We start from the raw sequence: 22,105 nt of genomic DNA on the forward strand, positions 1-22,105 counted from the left end.
CAAGCAATGACCATAACCTTGCCCCTTGTCAGCTCTACTATACACCTGGGAATTCTGATCATTCACATGAACTTATAGGCCCATTGTCAAGGCAGTAATCTTTATGGAAGCCGAGTTCTACATCTTTCTCCTGTGGAGAGGCTTGTGGGTTCACATCACCAACTTTTCAGTTGGTAGTGGAGTCCTTAACCACTATATCACCAGGTCTCCTTTTTAATGTAAATTAGGTAGTGCATTCCCAAACAGTTACCCCAGATTATAGAGCACAATGTCAGAGGAATCTAGATGAATGGATAATTAATATATTATCCTTTTTTTTTTTAGATAGACTCAAATATCTGATGTCATAAATGAGTTTGCAGGGAGCTGAAGTGGAATCATTTCATACTCTCTACAAAAATAAGTATCTCTGTTACAAAACAGCATAGCTTATGTCAGGTATGTTTGCTTTGGATAGTGAAAAAGAGGGCAGAGAGTTTCAGTTCTGTTAAAGAAGGTGAAGAGCTAAGCAATCTGGTCCAGTTAAATGTATTCAAGCTTGAGAGGTTTGGAAATCCTGGTTTTCACGCTGAATGCTATGCTTTTCTAGCAATACAAAGTAATAAGAAATACAGTTGCAGGATCTCAACACAATTCTTTAAGACACAGGAATTAAATATCAACATTTCTATTCATACTTGTATTTTATACAAAAATTAGAAACACATGAATTTTACTAGGATTTTATATACAGGGTGACAGTAGCATGTAAATGCTAAGTTATCTATGTTTTGTTGTTGTTAGTTACTTCAAGTGAATTCCCATTATGGCAACCCCATGTGTTACAGGGTAGAAATGCTCCATAGGGCTTTCTTGGCTGTAATCTTAATGGAAACACATCACCAGACATTGTCTTCCATAACATATTAATAGGGAAGCATGCTCAGGTAATTGTTGATAGATTGAGAACAGAGCAAAAATTTCAGAGACATCTGTAATAAATAAATCAGGAATTCTTTCCTGGTAGGTACCCTCTGCTGTATTTGGTTTGGTATCATCTGCTAACCTAAAGGGTTTGAACGCCCCTAGTAGTGCCACAGAAGGAAAACCTGACAGTCTGATTCTCTAAAGATTGCACTCAACAAATCCCTATGTAACAGTTTTACTCTGTAACACATGGGGTTGCTATGAGTTGGAATCAATTTGATGGAAACAGGTTTGGCTTTTTTGGGTTTTCTCTATTAGGAGGATTCTAATGAACAAAACTGGAACTTACCCTGATTCACCATGGTTTCCTTGATCAAGTGTAATTAAGGCACTCAGGACTCACACAATAGGCTCTCATAAGAAAGATTGTGTTGTCTGGAAAGCTGGATAAGTTAACCATTGTCTATACTGAGGATATCACCTAGCTTGGCCACACACACACACACACACACACACACATTATGAGTGTCATGAAAACAATCTCACTTATCAGTATAATAAAGGGCCTGTGTCCTTAATTCACTTTCCAGACCAGTCTTATTAACTTGCTAAAGTAGAACCCATAACTGTCTTTAATTCATAGCATTGTTAATAGAAATCTGAGGAAAGCTCTTTGAGATCAAGGACTGTCTTAGACATCCTTGCATTCCCTGTACCTCCTAGCATTATGCCATTTGAACATAACAAATTAGCAGTAAGTGAGTGTTGAATTGATTTTGGGGAGCAGATCTAAGGGAAGTTAATACTAACCAGACCAAACCCAAACTGACTGCCGTTGAATCGGATCTGACTCATAGCAACCCCTCCTTGGGTTTCTGAGGCAGTATCCCTACGGAAGTAGATTGCCCAATCTTCCTTCCAAGAAGTGGATGGTGGGTTTGTACTACCAGCCTTCTGGTTAGCAGTCAAATGCCTTAGGCACTACGCCACCAGAGCTGCTACAGGAAGTTAATACTGGACCCTTTAAAAATAAGATTTTTTTTTTTCTCATTCTGGACAATTAATTCTTGATTTTAGTAAGTAGCAAATAAGAAACATATTTGAATAAATATGGAAAAACAAGAGTGTTTGACAACTACTGAAACTCACAAATAAAACCTAAAGAAAAGAGAATAAGAAGGATAATACACAAATCATAGAGTTTAGATCTGTAGACTCTTATTTCTTATAAATAAAATGACCATACAATTTATCATCTAAACTGGGACACTTTTGTGTGGGACATAGATTAACCTAAAAGGGATCCTAAGACAAGCATAAATTAAGATAGTCTCAGGCAAACTGGAACATATGTTCGCCCTACTAAAATAGCAAGTAGTTCCATATATTCCCAAAATAAATTTCTTCTTGAACAATCTGAATTAAAGGGAATGCAGTGGAAAGCAGAAATATTATAGATGACCTTGTCCTCAAGTACTAAATAATACAGGTAATTCTTGCTTTTTCTGCATAAAGAAACAGACCAGCTGCAATCATTTTATGTATGCTTAACTAATTATCCTAAATAGTTTGGGCCAAAACTATGGACTTTCCCATAGAAATGTCATCAGAAAAAATAAATGAAAATATATTACTTTTATTATGGTTTATGTTCTCTTAATTTAATTATAGTGATACAATCAGGTAGGTATTCATAAAATTATAATATATATTCTTGGAACATGTAATAAGCCATTAGAAAATCCATAATGTAAAAGATAAAATTAGCTTCTCTTAATATAATTTATGAACTTCATATACCAAAAAAGATTCATAAAGCAGCCAGTTTCCAATAATAGCAAAGCTATTACTTATTTATTTTCTAATTAACCTCAGCAGAATTAGATTACATATGGAATTTAATTAAGGTCACATCCAACTAACAGAAATTTCAGATTATTACCAATTAGTGTTATTGTCCTCTTGGCCACAAAAGTACCTCTTTCTTCCCTTCTCAGTATAAAATTCCTGTTGAACTCTGTGCCAAGCATTGTGTTAACCAGATAAAAAATATATATATATATAGTACCAGCCTTCCGGGAGAGAGTTAAGATAAAGGAAGAGGGAAGTTTTAACTGGTATTACTCACCTAATAGCTGTTGCTCCAAAGAGAGAGTAATTTTCATGCCGAGTTGGAATGATATGGTAATTCTATCTCATGACTAAGCTCTCCTCTCTTGCTTTTACTATATTGAACAAAATAATCTCCAATTTTCTGTTTCAAACAAGAATTTAGCCATTCAAATTTCAAGTCTGTTCACCTTTGTCAATATATAATATAAATCCTTCTTTCTCTCTCTCTCTTTCTGTATTTATCTCTATCTATATTTATAAATCTGTAGGTGTATATAGCCTTGTCTTAAATTCTTATGTGTCAGGTTCCAACTAATCATTTCAACTCATAAGAAACTCAATTTGCAGCATAGGAATAACTATTTCATAAAAGGAAAGAGGAAGAGAGGGAGACCTGGCAGTATTTGAATAAATTATTTTTTAAAGGAAGAAGCAGCTTTGTCTTTCCTCCCTTACAAGCAAAATAATTACTTTATGTCTTCCCTCACTCTTTTATGAATGTTATTTAGAAAAATATTCTAAGATTTTGGCCATTAGAAATTCTCACCAGAGAAAACATTTGTTTGACAAATTTTAGAGAACCTTTCAGACCCTGTTACAAGAGACCTACAAGGAAGTGTTTTGATTTTAATGTTAAGTGATTTGTCTGGACTGTGTTTATCTTCTATCCTTTGGTTTCCTGGCTAACTCTGTAGTATATCGGGATCTCAGTAAGATTCCTGGTAATAAATACAGTATCAAATCAGATTTGTGTGCTTGCTGCTACCTCTTAAAACCTTCCGGTGAATATCAGGTTTAATTGGTTTTTCCAGAAATTTTCTTGAAATTCTGGTTCCACGTTTTGATGGTAATCGACGAAAGAACGGTCTTCCTCTCAGCCATCCTGATAAATACAATAAATGTATCTTCTCCTGCTATAATCATAGGGCTCCTCATAAAGATACAGCTGTTAAATAAGTGAAGATTCACTGGCTTTTTCTTTCAAGAAAGAGGCAACAGTGACTAGCTGCCGATACTGTGGTATATAGAGGAGATCACAGATAAAAGACATAGTTCTTCCCCTTAAAGAGCTGTCTCTGACCAAGGATTCAGTGAGAAGTGCTATAAAAGCACTGAGAAGAGACATGATCACATTCCTGCCTAAATATAGCAACACCCCCTGGGGGGGGGGAGAAAAAAATCCACAGTCATCAAGTTGATTCCAGCTCCTAGTGTCCCTATAGGAGAAGGTAGAACTGTCTCACAAGGTTTCTAAACTGTGATCTTTAGGGAAGCAGACTGCTACATCTTACTCCTGCAGTAAGGCTGGTGGGTTCAAACCTTTGACATTTCTGATAGCAATCGAGTGCTAAACCAATGTGCCTTAAAGATCATTCTTAAAAATGGTAACCAAAAACCAAACCAAATCCACTGCCGTCGAGTCAATTCTAACTCATAGTGACCCTACAGGACAGAGTCGAACTGCCCCATAGGATTTCCAAGGCGGTAGATCTTTATAAAAACAGACTGCATCATGTATACCTGAGGAGTGGTTGAGGAGTTCAAACCACTGACCCTCTAATTAGCAACCCAATGCTTTAACCACAATGCCACCAGAGCTCCTAACCAGTGTAATAAAAACTCACTGCCCTTGAGTCAGATCCAACTCATAGCGACCCCTCCTTGGGTGTCTGTGGTGGTATTACTATGGAAGTAGATTGCCCAACCTTCGTTTCTGAGGAGTGGCTAGTGGGTTTGAACCACCAGCCTTCTGGATAGCAGTCAAATGCTTTAGGCACTATGCCACTAGACCTCCCATATTACAGACAGGACAGTGAAATGCAGCAAGATTAAGCAGATGCCAGGACTAATTTCTGAATAACGGGGAGATCACAGACTCATGAAGAGTCTTTGGATTTGAATTCCGTAATTCTTGCAAATGAGGTGAAAGTGCCTACTGCTGTCCTAGAATGTTATCCAAGAGTCACAAACCCAGAAACTAAGGAGGAAGCACTGACAGAAAAGGTGTGATCAAGTGAATATTGTTTGAGAGCTATAGTACAGCTCACTGGCTTTCATAACTTTGTATTAAGAGGGAAAAATATCCATACTATGAAGGTTTAGACCTCATGATAGTCATGATTTAGTTTGTAAACCTTTACCAAGTACTCAATACCCTTAAGTAGATTTAGTAATATGATCATATACTAACTTAATATACTAGTGAAACTTTTTAACCCTATTATGTTCATTTTCATATAATAGAGAAATATTTCTAAACAATCCCTGGCACATTATTTTCCTTTTGAAATAAAGTAACTATGCTTCCTATTTATTGGTTTAGTAAATGTGCTTAAAATTAAGCATATCAAAAAACTATACAAATCATTATTCTCATGCAATAATGACTTGGGAATTAAATAATCACACATTGAATTCAAGTTGATTTTAGGAATATCAAGCATCTACTAAATTAGCTAGAAAAATTATATGAATTTTAACAATGCAAGTTGAGAACATTTTATGATTTGCAATAATATTAATATGGGTATTATAACCAACAAAAATGCACCTATTAACCCAACCAGTTAAAAAGAGTAAAATGCAATTAGATGTATTTAAATAATCTGTATATTTGGTTTTAAATCAATCAGAAATTCAAATAGTAAGTTATATTTTAATGTTTTTGTATAGTTTTAGTACAATCTGAACAATATATTATTTATATCCCACCTGTGAGGTGTTTTCTATTATATAGTATTAAAATATCACAATAATTAAGTGAAATAGGTGATCTAGTCACATTTTAAGGAGCTCTGGTAGCATAGTCCCTAAGGCATTTGACTGCTAACCTGAAGTCTGGCTGTTCACATCCACCAGCCATTCCTCAGAAGGAAGGTTGGGCAATCTACTTCCGTAGTGATACCACCACAGAAATCCAAGGAGGAGTCTCTGTGAGTTGGCTCCAACTCATCAGCAGTGAGTTTGGTTTTTTGGTTTAGTCACATTTTATGTTGAAAAACTGAGGCTCAGCAAAGTTAAGTGTTTCCAAGGACTTATGAAATTGAAAAATAAGTCTGCTGTTATAACACTAATATATTACGTATTACATTGATGTGGTGCCTGTGTTTTAATGGGACTACAAATTTAAGCCAGAAGGTTACAAGTTTATGAACAAGTGAAATATTTGGGTTACATTATAAATCTCTATCTAAGACAGCTGATAAAACAAAACTAAAACTTTGGATTCTTTAAATTATTTATATTCAACACTTAAACTCATAATAATATTCACAACTTAGGTATTGTTACAGCTCTCTGCCAGATAATAGTCCTTATTTTTATCTTTCTCATCACTAAAAATGCTGTTACTGAAAGAGCATTTTATTGCTATTATTGTTTCATCTTGCATATTGAGGTTTAAACCAGCTTATCATTGACTTTAATGAAGATGATCTTCACTGGGAGGGAGAGGTGGTCAAGTAAGAAACTGAAAGAAGGAATTACCTACTTTGAATACAATGTAGTTATTATTCCATTCACTCACGTGTTCTCTTGGGGGCACTCTTGATGATTCTCAAACTTTAATGATGTGTTAAGCCCATGGAAAATTTCCATTTCATAAAGTGGGAGGTATGTCTATGATAAATTTATTTTCACTTTTTAAAAATTTCAAGTTGTTTTAAATCTTTACTGCATAAGAATATGTTTTCAGTAATATGGCAAAAATGAAAAAATGAGGAAATATTGAAATAAATTATTCATATCACTTACTATAAAGCATGTGTCAAAATTTTCTGTAAGACACAGAAGTTTTAGCTTAGTTTGAATTGATACCCAAAATTATTGATGTATATTATTATTTCCACATAGTGCGTAAGGCACTTGACTGCTAACCAGAAGGCTGGTGATTCAAACCCACCAGCCACTCCTCAGAAGGAAGGTTGGGCAATCCTACATCTGCAGTGATACTGCCTCGTAAACCCAAGGAGGGGTCGCTATGAGTCGGGCCGACTCGAAGGCACATAACAACAACAACAACTAGGCTTTTGAATCATATTCCGATTCTTTTTTGTTTGTTTTTTTTTACTTTTTATTGTGATTTGAGTGGAAGTTTACAGAGCAAATTAGTTGTCCATTGATCAATTCATACACATTTTGGTTTGTGACATTGATTGCAATCCTCACAATGTAACAGTACACTTGCCGCTACTCCCTGTTTTCCATTGGTCCTCTTTTTATCCATTCCTGCATTCTGAGCCATATCCCAGGCCAAAAGCTGCTCTTTTGATCTGCTATGGTTGATTGTTCCAACATCGGGACACTTCCCTGGTGGTATTATTGACAATCATGTTCTGAGTTTTACAATTTCCATTTGGTGTAAAAGATATTCAATACCAGTTATAATAATTTAATATTTTGTACTAGATTCTCCATTGTCTAAGAACTTAAATTGTAAAGAAAAGCATAATCAGTTTTTCCACATGTCATCTTATATATTTACTATAATTAGTTGTTTTTACAATATCATAGAAAAATCTGAAGTACTGCCCTCTAATAGAATGTAATTCAATATGTGTTTTAAACAAAATACATGGGACATAAAACTCTAATTCAGAGGAGAACTTGATCATAGGACAAAATAGAAAATATATAGAAGTTCCTATATAGAACCTAGACCAGTACAGAATTTGGATGTTTAAATAAAAATGTTATGCATTTATATCCTATATACTTGATTTGGAAACTTGAAAACTTTTCTGGTAATTTCACGTTTCCACTTTCTACTAATTTTTTGTGTGCTGAAATATTGAAAGGATAACTTGTTTAATGTTTGTTCTTTCTACTCCTGTGACAGTATGCTCTTATTAAGGCTTGATTTTTAATTTTCAAAGGTTTCCCTCTGCAGGTTGTACATATGGGGTGGGTAAATGAGAGACTCCAAGGAACTGACTCCTCTCAAACCTTCAAACACAAGTTCCTGGCACTGAAAGGTTCATCCTTCTACATTTTCAGCACTCCTCCGGTAAGGACACCTTTGAAATACAATGAAGCATGCTTTATTGGTGATGTAATTTATATTAGAGAAAAACAAAAACCAAACTCACTGCTGTCAAGTCAGTTCCGAGTCATAGAAAACCCTCCTTGGGTTTCCGAAGCGGTATCACTATAGAAGTAGGTTGCCCAATCTTCCTTCGAAGGAGTGGCTGGTGGGTTTGAACCGCCAGCCTTCTGTTAGCGGTCAAATGCCTTAGTCAACTACAGCACCAGAGCTCCTGATATTAGAGAAGCAGCAATTAAATCTCTTTTTTTGGAAAACAAAGGTAGAGATCTTATGTCTTGCCATTGTCCTTTTTACGTAAATGTCTAGAAAGTGTTCTGCTTGTGGATTAACTGGCTAGTTCTCATGTCAAATTCATAAATGAATGAATCTATTTAGTCCTCTCAATTCAAATATCTACTATAATTTTATGGAGGGAGGTTATTTATTTATTTATTTATCTAGGCTTAAAAATCAGCTTGGTAGGCAGGTGTAGATACAGAAGTCTATGTGTATTAAAGAAAGATAAAATATATGGCTAGAAACACGTAAAGCAAACAGAAAAGACTTCTCTTTCAATATTTTAAATTTAACAGGCAATGAAAATTTAGAAACTATTCTTTCCCCATATCTTTCAAATTGTTATTAAAATATACAAGCAGCCTACTTAAGCAGAGCTCATAATATAGATGTAATGCTGAATGCTATAGTTCTCCAATTTCATTTTCCAGGTCCCACTCACACCATTCTTCTAAAGCTAACCTAATGCAGTGTGGTACTCTGCCTAGAAGTTTACCAATTAAGGCAATTTACTTTTTCTGAGTCCAGAAATCAGAACTGTAAACTTAAGACAAAAACTTATAGCTTTGGGTATCTAAAAGAGAAAAAATGATGAAAGTGATACAGTGTTGATTGAAATTTCTGCCATATTAAAGAATAAATAATAGGACACAATCAAGTTAACCCATCAGGCATTAAGACAATAATATATAGCATGTACCTTTCATTGATAAGGTCTGAGTTTTTAAATAAGTTTTTACTCAGAAATTATTTTAGATTTACAGAAAAGCTGCACCTTTAGTACGGAAAGTTTCTGTGTACCCTTTACCCTATTGTCCCTGGATGAAAACATCTTACACAACCATGGTACATTTGTTAGAAATTGAGACAATAACACCTGTGGAATACTGTTAACTAAACTCCAGAATCTATTTAAATTTTACCAGTTATTCCACTGATTTGCTTATTTTGTTCTAAGGTCCATTCCAGGAGAATATTGTTTAGTAAATTTAAATAAATTTATTTTTAATAAATCAATTCTGTGAATTGACATTAAAGAATCATCTAAATGTCTTCAAAATTAATGGAAACTCCTCAAAACAAATGAAATAATGCTCTTTAACATTTCTTGCTCAACAAATTTTTTATGGTATTGTCTAACCAAGTACCACCAGGAAAGAACTTGGAATTAAAAAAGAAAACATAAAAATAACTTCACATAACCTGGATAGCCTCAATCCAGGGTAGGCAGTGAACCACAAGCAAACTTGGAGTATGATTTACGATTCTGTGAGAGTGGCCATCAATACTCTGTACTTGTTACTGCTTCAAGAAGAAGTGGCTCATACATTACCATTAGAAACTAAAAATCACCACAGAGCAGCTCAGCACCTAATCTGAAGTTGCGAGGAGACGAAATTATCTCAACTTCACTACCATCAGATATAAGACTATTCAGCTCATCTACTAAAACTAGAATATACCCACCCTCTCTGGATGGGGGTGGGGAGTAAAAATTGACAAAATATCCTCAGAGGATGCAATTGAGTTCTGTAAGGAATCTTTTCCATTCTGATTAGTTGATAAAATCCTCACTGTATGGTTGGTCCCCACATAAAGCATTCTACATTATGAGAGACGCTTGAAATATGTAATCAAAATTCTATGACATTGAGGGCAAAAACCCATCGAATCTATATTCATTGCCATTTTCAACATCTTTGATAGAAATTCTATTTATTGAGCTCTACAATGACAAGATGGGCAATGTAATACTTTTTATTATTAATATCATGTTTTTCTTATTTATTTTAGAATTCAGTGGCCAATTTTCTTTGCATTGATCCATGTCACAAACACCACATCATAAAAATAGATTGGCTGACCTCCATTACTCAGATTTGCCAGAAGCAAGCAATGCCACCTTTTACTACCATAAATATCTTGTGTAGAAATTTGAAACCTTTTCAAACCTCTGTTCTAAGGAAAAGAAATAACTGACCAATTGAAATCAATATAGCACGCAGGCTCACTAAAACCTGCATTATGTTCTATGCGTACTTACAGCAGGTCCTTGGAGCCTGTGCAGACATATGCCTTCCTTAATTGCCTCCCTCCATTTCTACCTCCTTTCTTATCAAGACTTTATATTCTTTTTCTTTTTCCCTTTATTTTTTTTTTTCCTAAGGCTAAAGTATAGACATTTTAGGAATATGTAGAATGAACCACATATTTTCATAAATACTTTAGGTCTGCCTGATACTGCATATTTAATAAATAGGTGATGTAGTGAATTGCCAAAACTCACTTTACCTGATAGAATGGAAAGGAATGGGTGAAGACTTTAATGATTAGAGGAGTCTTTTCTCAGTCCTTTCATTTTTTTAATCTTTCCAAACATTAGTTTCCTCTGTGAAACTAATTGAAATTTTCCAGTCTGGTACAGAAGATTAAAGTTTCAATGAGTCAAATGCTGTGCTGGTGGCCTGAGAGAGTCCAAGTGCTGCAGTGAATCTCTGATTTAGTCCTCAGGAACAATTTGCACCTTAAGAGATTTTTGTCTCACTTTGTACATAATTCTAATAAAGCTATTTCACTTCCTTACAGCTGGCCATTTAAGAACCATATGAGTTGATAATTACATCTGATCATTATAGCCCTGTATGACTAATATACTAGAAACTTTGGAAACTGCATCTTCTGAATCAGTAGGGATCAAGCAGCACATTTTGTCTTCTGATTGTCCTCAATTTAGAATGTTTGCAGAAAGCCAGGTATTTTCAGAAAGTGCTTATGTTCTCAGAAGTAACTTTCCCTCCAGGGATAATGAGATCAAGAGTATCAGCTCCAGGTAAAAGTTGGATTTACTTAATCAGATTTTTAAATATTCCATTACTGAGGTATGTGAGGTTTGTTTTTTTTTTTTTCATATGTCTAATAAATAGAATGATAATTTCAATTTTCCAGATCAAAGGTTTCATGGTATTTTGTGAGCCCAATTTTATTTTATTTTCAATAACAGGATTTTTAAATCCCCTGATTTTAGGGGTTATGTTTCAGCATTTAAATTATACTAAATTTGATCAACTTTTTTTTTCAGTAAACTTTTTTTCATAAACTTTTAGACCTGCTCTTCTCTGAACTTTGTGTTTGTTGGTTTGTTTGTTTTTAAAATTTTTGTTGAGGCAAGTAGTAAATCAAAAAGGAAACATCCTGCAAAATATGCTTTTGTGAATTGAGAGTATGGAACATTTATTTTCAAAGGTCCATCATATAGAGTTACAAAAAATTAAATTAAAAAAAAGAAATTAATTATTTTCAGAGGCAAGCTAATATAGGTTTGAATATATAAAATTTAACAACTGTAATTTGATTTTGAAAAACTGTTAAAAAGTTGCCAAGAAGTGATTGTTTCAAGCTATCTCTAGGGCCTCAGCATCCACCTAAAGGGAGATGATTATATGTTCCAGTTTAAACAGATCAATTCCAGGTTTTTAATCTTGTTTAGGCATAATTATTAATAGTAATCACTTTCAGTCTTAAACTTGTCCCAATTCAGACTTAAATTGTAAGATGTCCAAAACTGTTGTAGACTACATATATATTTTATATTCAGTTGTCACTCAGTCATTGACATTCACAGACATGGCTGAAAAATTTAACATGGAGATAACTGTTTTTGCCATCAAATGAAAAACGAACTTTCTTCTCTGAGTTTTTGAAGACCTCCAGAAGGTGTATATTAGCTTCCCAAAAAAGACAACCCAGTCCATGATGATTCTGCAAGTTTGATTTTAAGTGCCTATTGAGATTTACCACCCCCCCAAAAAATGAGACCCCCTAAAAATAATGGAGAATAGAGTCTATAAAAACACATTCACAAAAATAATTTTTTAACTTTAAAATTTTATTACATGACATATAACATAACTTTTAGCAATTGTATACATTAAGAAGAAAAATGTGGCATTAGGATTGGAGGAAGAATCATTAACAATCTGAGATACGCTGATGATACAACTTTGCTTGCTGAAAGTGAGGATGACTTGAGGCACTTACTGATGAAGGTTGAAGAATACAGTCTGCAGTATGGATTACATCTCAATATAAAGAAAACAAAAATCCTCACAACTGGACCAACGAGCAGCATCACAATAAATGGAGAGAAGATTGAGGTTGTCAAAGAATTCACGTTGCTTGGTTCTACAATCAATGCCAATGGAAGCAGCAGTCAGGACATTAGAGGACATGTAGCATTGGGAAAATCAACTGCGAAGGAACTGTTTCAAGTGCTGAGGAGCAAGGATGTCTCCTTGAGGACTAAGGTGAGCCTGACAGAAGCCATGATATTTCCAATCGCCTCGTATGCATGTGAGAGCTGGACAATGAATAAGGAAAACCGAAAAAGAGTTGATACTTTTGAGTTGTTTTGCTGGCAAAGAATGATGAAAGTGCCATGGACTGCTAAAAGAACTAACAGATCTGTCCTGGAGGAAGTGCACCCGAAATGCTCCTTGGAAACGAGAATGGCCAGACTTCATCTCACCCATTTTGGTCATGTTGTCAGAAGGGACCATTCCTTGGAGAAGGATGTTATGCTTGGTAGGGTGGAGGGTCGAGGAAAGAGGGGGAGGCCTTCAACGAGATGGATTGACACAGTGGCTGTGATGATAGGCTCAAGTACAGCAGGGATTGTGGGGCTGGCGCGGGATCCGGCAGTGTTTGATTCTACTGTGCATGGGGTCACTATGAGTCAGAAACGACTTGACGGCACCTAACAACATGCATTACTTGAAATTGAACTCATTGCTTGAAACAAAGGCAACTTTCCAGGGAAAATATACCAAGGTGCTGATTCTTTGGGATATTTTTAGCTAATTTGAACAACAAAACATACCACATTCAAGAGGAGAAACATTCCCTCTTGCTCCCCCATTTCTTTTCATTAAAAGCAATTTAAAGTTAAACAAGTTGTAATTTTCAGCCATGTGTAATCGCTTTGTTCCCCTCTGAAATATCTAGAAGAGCATACATTCAGATGTGCAAACCTCTGGGTCCTCAGCTCCTAAGGAGCTCTTCTTTATCCACTCAGAGTTGTGACATGTTGTTGGAAATTTGAGGATTTGAGGTCTTGGTATATAAAATTTCTGTTATAAAATTATAAAATTTCACTGCTTAATACTGTATATGGATTCTCTCTTTGTGTTTCAGTGTTTTTGTTTGCTTTCCCCCTGATGTCAACACTCTTCATTCCAAGGTCTTTGTGTTGTATTGTATTACCATAAACCATTATCCCCACATGCACATCTAAAGGTCTTACAAGTCATCACTTCTTTCACTAAGTAATTTCTTAGAAACACCACAGATTCTGTTTGCCAGTAAGCCTGGCTTTTCATTTCAGTTTCCTACAACTGAAAAGCAATACTGTTAAGGTTATTCAAGGAGCCAGAGGTATGCATTTTGAAAGTCCATGGCCAGTGTGGACCAAATCTGTGATTCATATAGCTCCTACTGTGATCTAGAATCAGTTGTTAACCTCTCTAAGCTCAGATTTCCCACTTGCAAAGTGGTATTTATCAAAATAGTATCTTTCTGATAGCTGTGTGTCGAAGAATAAATGAGATAATCCATAAAAGGTGTTTAGTACAGTGCCAAGCCATCGCAAGCCTTCAGTGTTATTATCTGTGGCTCTCACACACAATAGTGCATGGAATTTCATTTGTTTATTCTACCATCAATATGATGCTCAATATTTACTTCTCTGTGTATGTCTGCTTGCTTTACTGCCCACTAAGAACTTATTTCATCTCATTCTATACTTAGTTAACCTACTTGCTTATACCTTCTATTTACTCATAACCTCACCTAATATATGGCCATATTGTCAAGATTGTATAGCAGTTGGGAGTATAGATTTTGTTTCAAGATAAATCTTGTACATAGTCTGAAATTTGCCATATACAAATTTAGTAATTTGAGCAAATTGCTTAATTACTCTAATTCTTGGGGGCTCTGGTAGTGTAGTGCCTAAGGCACTTGACTGCTAACCAGAAGGCTGACGGTTCAAACCCACCAGCCACTCCTAGGAAGGAAGGTTGGCCAACCTACTTCCATAGTGATACTGCCTCGGAAACCCAAGGTGGGGTCGCTATGAGTCAGGGCCGACTCGACGGCATATAACAACAACAACAACATCTTGGTAAACTGGTGAAGTTGTGGACCAAGAAAGAGAGAATCTAAGTCATAGTGGCAGAGAAGGAAATAAGTATTCCAATCCTAGGGACCCTTGGGAGTATAAAGAAATTAGACTACAATTAATGTCAGAATTATTGTATCTCTAGTTAATATTTCAGAACTTGGTGCAGAACTCTGGTAGCATAGTGCCTAAGGCACTTGACTGCTAACCAGAAGCTGCCGGTTCAACCCCCCCAGCCACTCCTCAGAAGGAAGGTTGGGAAATCCTACTTCTGTAGTGACACTGCCTCGGAAACCCAAGGAAGGGTTGCTATGAGTCAAGTCCAACTCAACGGTACATAACAGCAACAACAACAGCTCTAATTCTCAGCTTCCTTATAACGTTATTTGTTGGTTAAATAAGACAATGAATGTCACCTGTTTAGTACTGTACCTCGTATGGAATTGAGTGCTCAATAAATGATCATCATCTTTTCAAATTCATCTTCTACTTGACATTGCCTAATTGACTCTACATTTTCAAATTCAAATCCCATTGGTGATATCTGATCGGCTGGGTTTATACTGTTTTTGAGTAGAGCAAATATAGTTATGGCAGGATGTATCAGAGGTATTGGAAGACTGAAAAGACTGTCCATGCATTATGTGGCCAACATTGGGTTGGTCATCACCTATGGCCAGGGAAGATGTGATAACACATCAGGGATTGTGAGAAGTGTGTTTCTCTTTGAAGGCACTGGACTATCCCTCCATGGTTCAGTATAACTCCCAGTGTTGTAAGCATAACATAGAGCCAATCTTGCCAGATGATGTTACACGGAACTCAGGTATCCCATAAAATCTTAAAAGGCATACCACAAGAGAATCATTGTCAATAAACTTTGAAAAGCAATGATTTAAAACAGTAAATAGGTTTCTTTATATGACACTTCCTACAAGTTCTATAATGTGTTGGGTCTCTTCAAATTGGTCTTATATGTGGCATTTATCATACTCAACTCAGCCAGTGATGAGTTAAATCGATCCTAGTACATAATAAAGATGAAAAATACTGACATAAATACTAACTTAAAAAATCTGAAATTTATAAATTTCTTTACAACTTATACTGGACTTTTCTGTATATTATATCATTTGATTCCTGACTAGCAAGATAGTCAATTCAAGAGGATTCCTCATTTTATTGATAAATGTTAGATGCATAAAAGTTGCTTCCAAGAATGCACAATTTGTCTAGATGGGACTAGAGTAGAGCTCGGTCTTCTAACTCTAGTCTGAGAAAGTCTTTTATCATCTCTATAGGTATATTTAGACCAGGAGACCTTTGTTAGTTTATCCTGCACACAAGCAAATTATATCTTCATTTCAGTGCAGCAAACATTTTAATAAGCAGATACTGTTGTTGTTGTTGTTGTTATGTGCCATCGAGTCGGACCCGACTCATAGTGACCCCTCCTTGGGTTGCCGAGGCAGTGTCACTACAGAAGTAGGATTTCCCAACCTTCCTTCTGAGGAGTGGCTGGTGGGTTTGAACCGGCAGCCTCTGGTTAGCAGTCAAGTGCCTTAGGCACTATGCTACCAGAGTTCTGCACCAAGTTCTGAAATATTAACTAGAGATACAATAATTCTGACATTAATTGTAGTGAGAGAATCCAAAATATAATTTCAGCCAAATGTTAATGTCCCTTCCTCACAGCTTCATGAAACACTGTTTCTGGGATTACAGTGTTCAACAACAGAAATGTACACAAATCCGTCAGCACCAAGTGAAAACAAGCAGCACAATAAATGAGGATGGTTGTCAAGAAAGATGAGAAGTAGGAGGCTGCTTTGGGTGAGGACACAGGGATCCTGATGAACACAAGTGGAAATTCCTTGTCTAAATTTCTCTTCATCCTAAATATAGAAGCAACAGAATGTAATATCATATAAATCCTCTGGCATTTTATTGATTCGTTTACAAAGTCTCTGGCATTTTATGTAAAAACCTAAATATAAGAAGAAAACATCCATATATGGTGGAAGGTGTTGTGAATTTATATTCCACTACTCCGCTTCTAACTGTAGTTTACAACATCATGTGAATGAATGTGGCCACGAGGCCCTGACACACACCTTTCTTGATTTAAACCATGCAGTATCCCCTTGTTCTGCTCAAATGACAGGTTTCTGGTCTATGTACAGGTTCCTCATGTGTACAATGAAGGATTCTTGAATTCCCTTTCTACTCAATGTTATTCATAATTTGTTATGATCAATACAATCGAATCTTTTTGCTTAGTTAATAAAGCACAAGTAAACAGCTTTCTGATATTCTTTGCTTTCAGCCAAGATCCATCTGACATCAGCAATGATAATCCTCATCCCATGTCCTCTTCTGAATCTAGCTTTCATTCCGTCAGTATACTGTTCTCTGTCAATATACTGCTGCAACCATTTTTGAATTATCTTCAGTAAGATTTTACTTGCCTGCGATATTAATGATAATTGTTTGATAATTTCCACATTCTGTGGGATCACCTTTCATTGGAATGGGTACAAATATGGATCTCTTCCAATCAGTTGCCCTAGTAGCTGTCTTCCAAATCTCTTGGCATAACTGAGTGAGTGCCTTCAGTGCCATATCCATTTGTTGAATCATCTTAGTGGGTATCCCATCAATTCCTGAGCTTTGTTTTTCACCAGTTCCTTCAGTGCAGTTTTGATTACTTCCTTCAAATACCACTGGTTCTTGATCATATGCCACCTTCTGAAATAGATGAACATCGACCAATTCTTTTTGATACAGTGACTTTGTGTATTCCTGCCATCTTCTTTTGATGTTTCCTTCATCATTCAATATTTTGCTCACAGAATCTTTCAACATTGCAACTTGAAGCTTAACTTTTTCTTCAGTTCTTTCAGCTTGAGAAATGCCAAGCATGTTCTTCCCTTTTGGTTTTCTAACTCCAACTTTTTGGACATTTTGTTATAATAATTGACTTTGTCTTCTCAAGCTGCTCTTTGAAATCTTCTGTTCAGTTCTTTTATCTAGTCATTTCTTCCCTTTGCTTAGGTACTCTCCATTCAAGGGCAAGTTGCAGAGTCTCTTCTGACATCCATTTTTCTTTTCTTCTTTTCTTGTCTTTTTAATGATTTCTTGCTTTTTTCATGGATGATATTCTTGATGTCATCCCACAGTTCCTCTCATTTTTGTAATTGGTGTGCAGTGCATCAAATCTATTCTTTAAATGGTCTCTAAATTCAGGAAGGATATTATCAAGGTCATATTTTGGCTTTCATGGACTTGTTTTGATTGTCTTCAGCTTCAAGTTGAACTTGCATATGAGCAGTTGATGGTCTGTTTCACAATCAGCTCTTGACCTTGTTTTGGCTGAAGATATTGAGCTTTTCCATCGCCTCTTCCCACAGATGTAGTCAGTCTGATTCCTGTGTACTCCAACTCGCAAAGTCCATACTGGTAGCCACCGTTTGTGTTGTTGAAAAAAGGTATTTGAAATGAATAAGTCATTGGTCCTGCAAAATTCCATCATGTGATCTCCAGCATTATTTCCATCACCAAGGCCATATTTTCCAACTATCAATGATTCTTCTTTGTTTCTAACTTTTGCATTCAAATCACGAGTGATAATCAACACATCTTGATTGCATGTTCAGTCAATTTCAGACCACAGATGTGGGTAAAAATCTTCAATTTCCTCATCTTTGGCTTTCATAGTTGGTTTGTAAATTTGAATAACAGTAGTATTAGCTGGCCTTATAGACATATGGATATTATCCTATCACTGACAGCGTTGTACTTCAGGATAGATCTTGATACATTCTTTTTGACAATGAATGCCATGCAATTCCTCTTCTATTTGTCATTTCTGGCTTAGATCATATGGTTGTCTGATTAAAAATGGCCAAAACCAGTCCATTTCAGTTCACTAATGCCCAGGACATCAATGTGTTCCATTTCACTTTTGACAACTTCTAGTTTTCCTAGATTCTGACTTCATACATTCCATGTTCTGATTATTAATGGATGTTTGCAGCTATTTCTTCTCATTTTGAGTCATTCAACATCTGCAAATGGAGGCCCCAAAAGCTCTGCTCTATCCACATCATTAAGATTGGCTCTACTCTGAGGAGGCATCTCTTTCCCAGTCATATTTTGAGTGCCTTCAGACCTGAGGGGTTCAGCTTCAGCATATATCGACAATGTTTTAGAGCTATTCATAACATTCTCCAGTAACATATCAAACAGTGTTTCACTGCTATTCATAAAGTTTTCTCTGACCCATTCTTTGAGAAGTGGATGGCCTCTTTCTTCTTCTGAGTCCATCTTAGTCTGGAAGCGCCACTGAAACCTGTCCACCATGGGTAACTCTGTTGGCATTTGAAACACCAGTGTCATAGCCTCTTGCCTCACAGAAACACACAAGCCACCACAGTATGACAAACTGGCAGACATGTTCATGTCCCTTAGTTATTCCAAACTGTTCTGCTCATTTCTTGGCCTCCCTAATTATTGTGGCCTGCCATCAGTTCTCACATCCTTTTCTGGCCTCCCCTAGCTATTTTGTCCCACTGCTGGCTCCCACTTCCTTTCCTGACCTCCTCTAGCTGTTCCAGCCTGCCGCCAGCTGTCACTCCCTTTCCTGGCAACCCCTTGCCTATAATACATTGGCTAATCCATATAGGTGGGAGCCAAGGCCAAAGATTAGAGCCCATAAACAATATACCCCATTTGCACTAGTAAAATAGCAAAAATAAGAAGATGATGAAAAGCTTTTACCATAGGATATTCTGGAGCCAGCATAGTGTTTTTTAGAGTACTGAAATAGCTGACTCTTATATTTAAAAAAAAAAAAAAAAAGAGGAAAGGAGAAAATATTTCTTATATCTAGATAAATAGAACATTTAACATCAGTGTTCTGGTTACCTAGTGCTGCTCTGACAAGAATATACCACAAATGGGATGGCCTTAACAAACAGGAGTTTATTCTTACAATTTGGAGGCTTTATGTCCAAGTTCAAAGTGCCAGGCTCTAGGGGCTAGATGAAAGCCCCTGAACTTTGGAGTCCAGCTCTGCCTCCTGCTCCTGGCCCATTGGAGATAGAGGCCTTTCTTCACTCAGACAGCTGCTGGCTGCTGAGGCTGAGAAGCTCAAGGCTAACAGGTAAAAAGGCACAGTCCCGATGTTACCAAACCACATGGCAGGCCATTAACTTAAGTCCATTGTAAGTCCCAAAGTCAGCAGAGCATAGCAGGCTGCTGAGCAATGGCATGGCTACATGCAGTATCCAAGTATGCCATAGGCTAGAGACCATTCCCAAGGCTTCCAAGGAAGCAGGGCACATACCCAAAGAAGCTACTCAGCTTCTTGTGGTAGATCCCAACATGGAGTTGATTGCCAGTCTCATTATGGGGAATAACTACCACCAGTTGCCCAGCCACTCAACCAGGCCCAACCAAGCTGACATACAAACATAACCATCACAATCAGTAATTTCATATAAACCTTACAGTAATTGTTTTAGTTTACTCAGTCCTGTGTGGTTAATTTTGGTTGCATGCAATCCTGAGTTAATCTGAAAACCCTATTAGCTTCTAGAAAAGAATTCTAGAAATATTCATGTAGCCCAGTGGTGTCCACATTCTAAATATTGTAGTCTTCTTCATAAGTCTGATATAGTCTAATTTAGAGGTATTTTGGTCAGGCATTTTCAGTGAATCACCCTGGTAAGATTTATCTGCAGATGACAACTTAAAAATGGCTGTACTTGATTTATAACAATAGTAATTCTTAAAAATGAAAAACCTGATGGAAATTGGGGTAGTTAACTTGTGTGTCAATTTGGCTGGGCCATAGTTTTGGCTTGACAACTGGATGCAGTTATTCTCCATGATGAGATTGGATGTGATATAATCAACTCCATGGTAGAATTTGCTGTGAGAAGTTAATTAGTTGCCTTCAGGGTGTGTTCTCCTGCCAGTATATATAGGGAAGCTTTGAGGAAGTCTCTAGCTTTTTGGCATATCTGGGTCTTGCATTTGGCTGTCTTCATTTCCATTTCATGGGTTTGAACCAGTGCCCTGACATGTTGCCTGCCAATCATATGATTGTTTCTAGACTTGAATCATTGCCTGCCATGTTTTCTGTTGATCTTGGGATTGTGCTATTTTACCAATTGATATTGGGTTCATCCACCTCAGCAGCCAGCAGGCACATGAGTTTAGAGAAGCCGCTGGCACCAGTGAGCCTGGAAGAAGAACCAGAGCAAAAGCCTAAGGTAAAGAGGCCTTCACTCAGCCACTAGAGCTGGCACTCTGACTTCCAACTTCTAGTGTCCTAAACAGTAGAAGAATAAATTCTTACTTGTTAAAGCCCCTCTTGTGGTATTTCTGTTATAGCAGCACTAGAGAACCAAGACAGGAATTAACCACAAAAGTAATGTAAAACCAAGTAAAGCCAATTAAAAAAAAAAAAAAAACTTTAAACAAAATATCTCTAAACATAGTGATTAATTAGCCTTATTTTCAAAGAGCTTCACATATAACATAATGATCTTGAGAAATTATACTAACTGCTCCAAGATTATCAAGCCCCTAAACATCCTAATAGTAATGAAAATACCATGGGTAAAATATGTTAATTATCCCAGTTAAAACCATTGGCATGGATGATGCTGGATTCAAAGGAAACAAAGTTGTGACCAATGTAGCAATTTAAATAATAAAATTATGACATTATTATAAATTTCTTGTCAAATATCTTCATGCATCATTGACATAAATTTTATCTCCTGATGTGATAACATGTTTGTTATAACATATTAAATACCGACTTTCTTAGTACTTTTATAAACAGAAACCAATCTTTTGTGGCTTTCTACAAGGTTTCAAAGTTTTCAGGAGTTTATCATAAGTCACTGAGTTATTTAACTGACTATCATAAAGGTAAAAACCTTAGCTTTTTCCAAAGCCATGAAGCTTGGTTTTCAAATTAAGACTTTGTTCTAATTCTTGTCTTCAAGGCAGATTTCACAAAGAATAAAATTAACTCTTCAACCCAGTAATCAAAGAGAGGTTTTGTTATCTTAACAGTGATAAACCTAGTTATTTGCTTTATATGTTATTTGACATGAAAATTCTTACAAATTCTCATAAATTAACCCACCAGACTTTGGCCACACAACTAAGAGCTTTGATCATACTAAGTAAATCCTCTTTAAAAGACTCTTTTTTAAAATTGTCTTGTCGGTGTTAAATATATCTTGCAGTACTACTCTTTAAGTGAACAAAATGAATATATACATATATATTATTTTTTTCTCTGTAAGAGCTTTTAAACTTCAATTATTCATAAATTAAATTTAATATTAGTAATTTAACTAAAAATTTTAGAAATTATTTAAGCCTATATACCACAAAACATAATTAGTGTGAAATAAAGCATTGAAAATAGTCTATATTTCCAATGAAATATTTACCATTTCTTACAATTCTCAGTGTAAACTTTTGTTTACCTATGGGTTTTCTTTTTTTTATTTTATGTTAGTGATTCATCAAATTTCTGATAACTGGATTAAGAAAGCATTTTTCTT

General features: G+C 36.0%; 1 protein-coding gene across 1 annotated transcript in view; it reads left to right on the plus strand.

The window, feature by feature from the left end:
* SNTG2 (syntrophin gamma 2) overlaps positions 1–22,105 on the plus strand; it is a 698,933-nt gene that overhangs the window by 450,558 nt on the left and 226,270 nt on the right. Inside the window, exon 12 of the mRNA XM_007948127.1 lies at positions 7,907–8,023. Within this exon, the coding sequence (XP_007946318.1) occupies positions 7,907–8,023 (117 nt within the window). The remainder of the gene's footprint in view (positions 1–7,906; positions 8,024–22,105) is intronic.

The sequence above is a fragment of the Orycteropus afer genome, unplaced genomic scaffold, assembly GCF_000298275.1.
Source record: "Orycteropus afer afer isolate SDZICR_OR568_19922 unplaced genomic scaffold, OryAfe1.0 scaffold00204, whole genome shotgun sequence".
Classification (NCBI taxonomy): Eukaryota; Metazoa; Chordata; class Mammalia; order Tubulidentata; family Orycteropodidae; genus Orycteropus; species Orycteropus afer.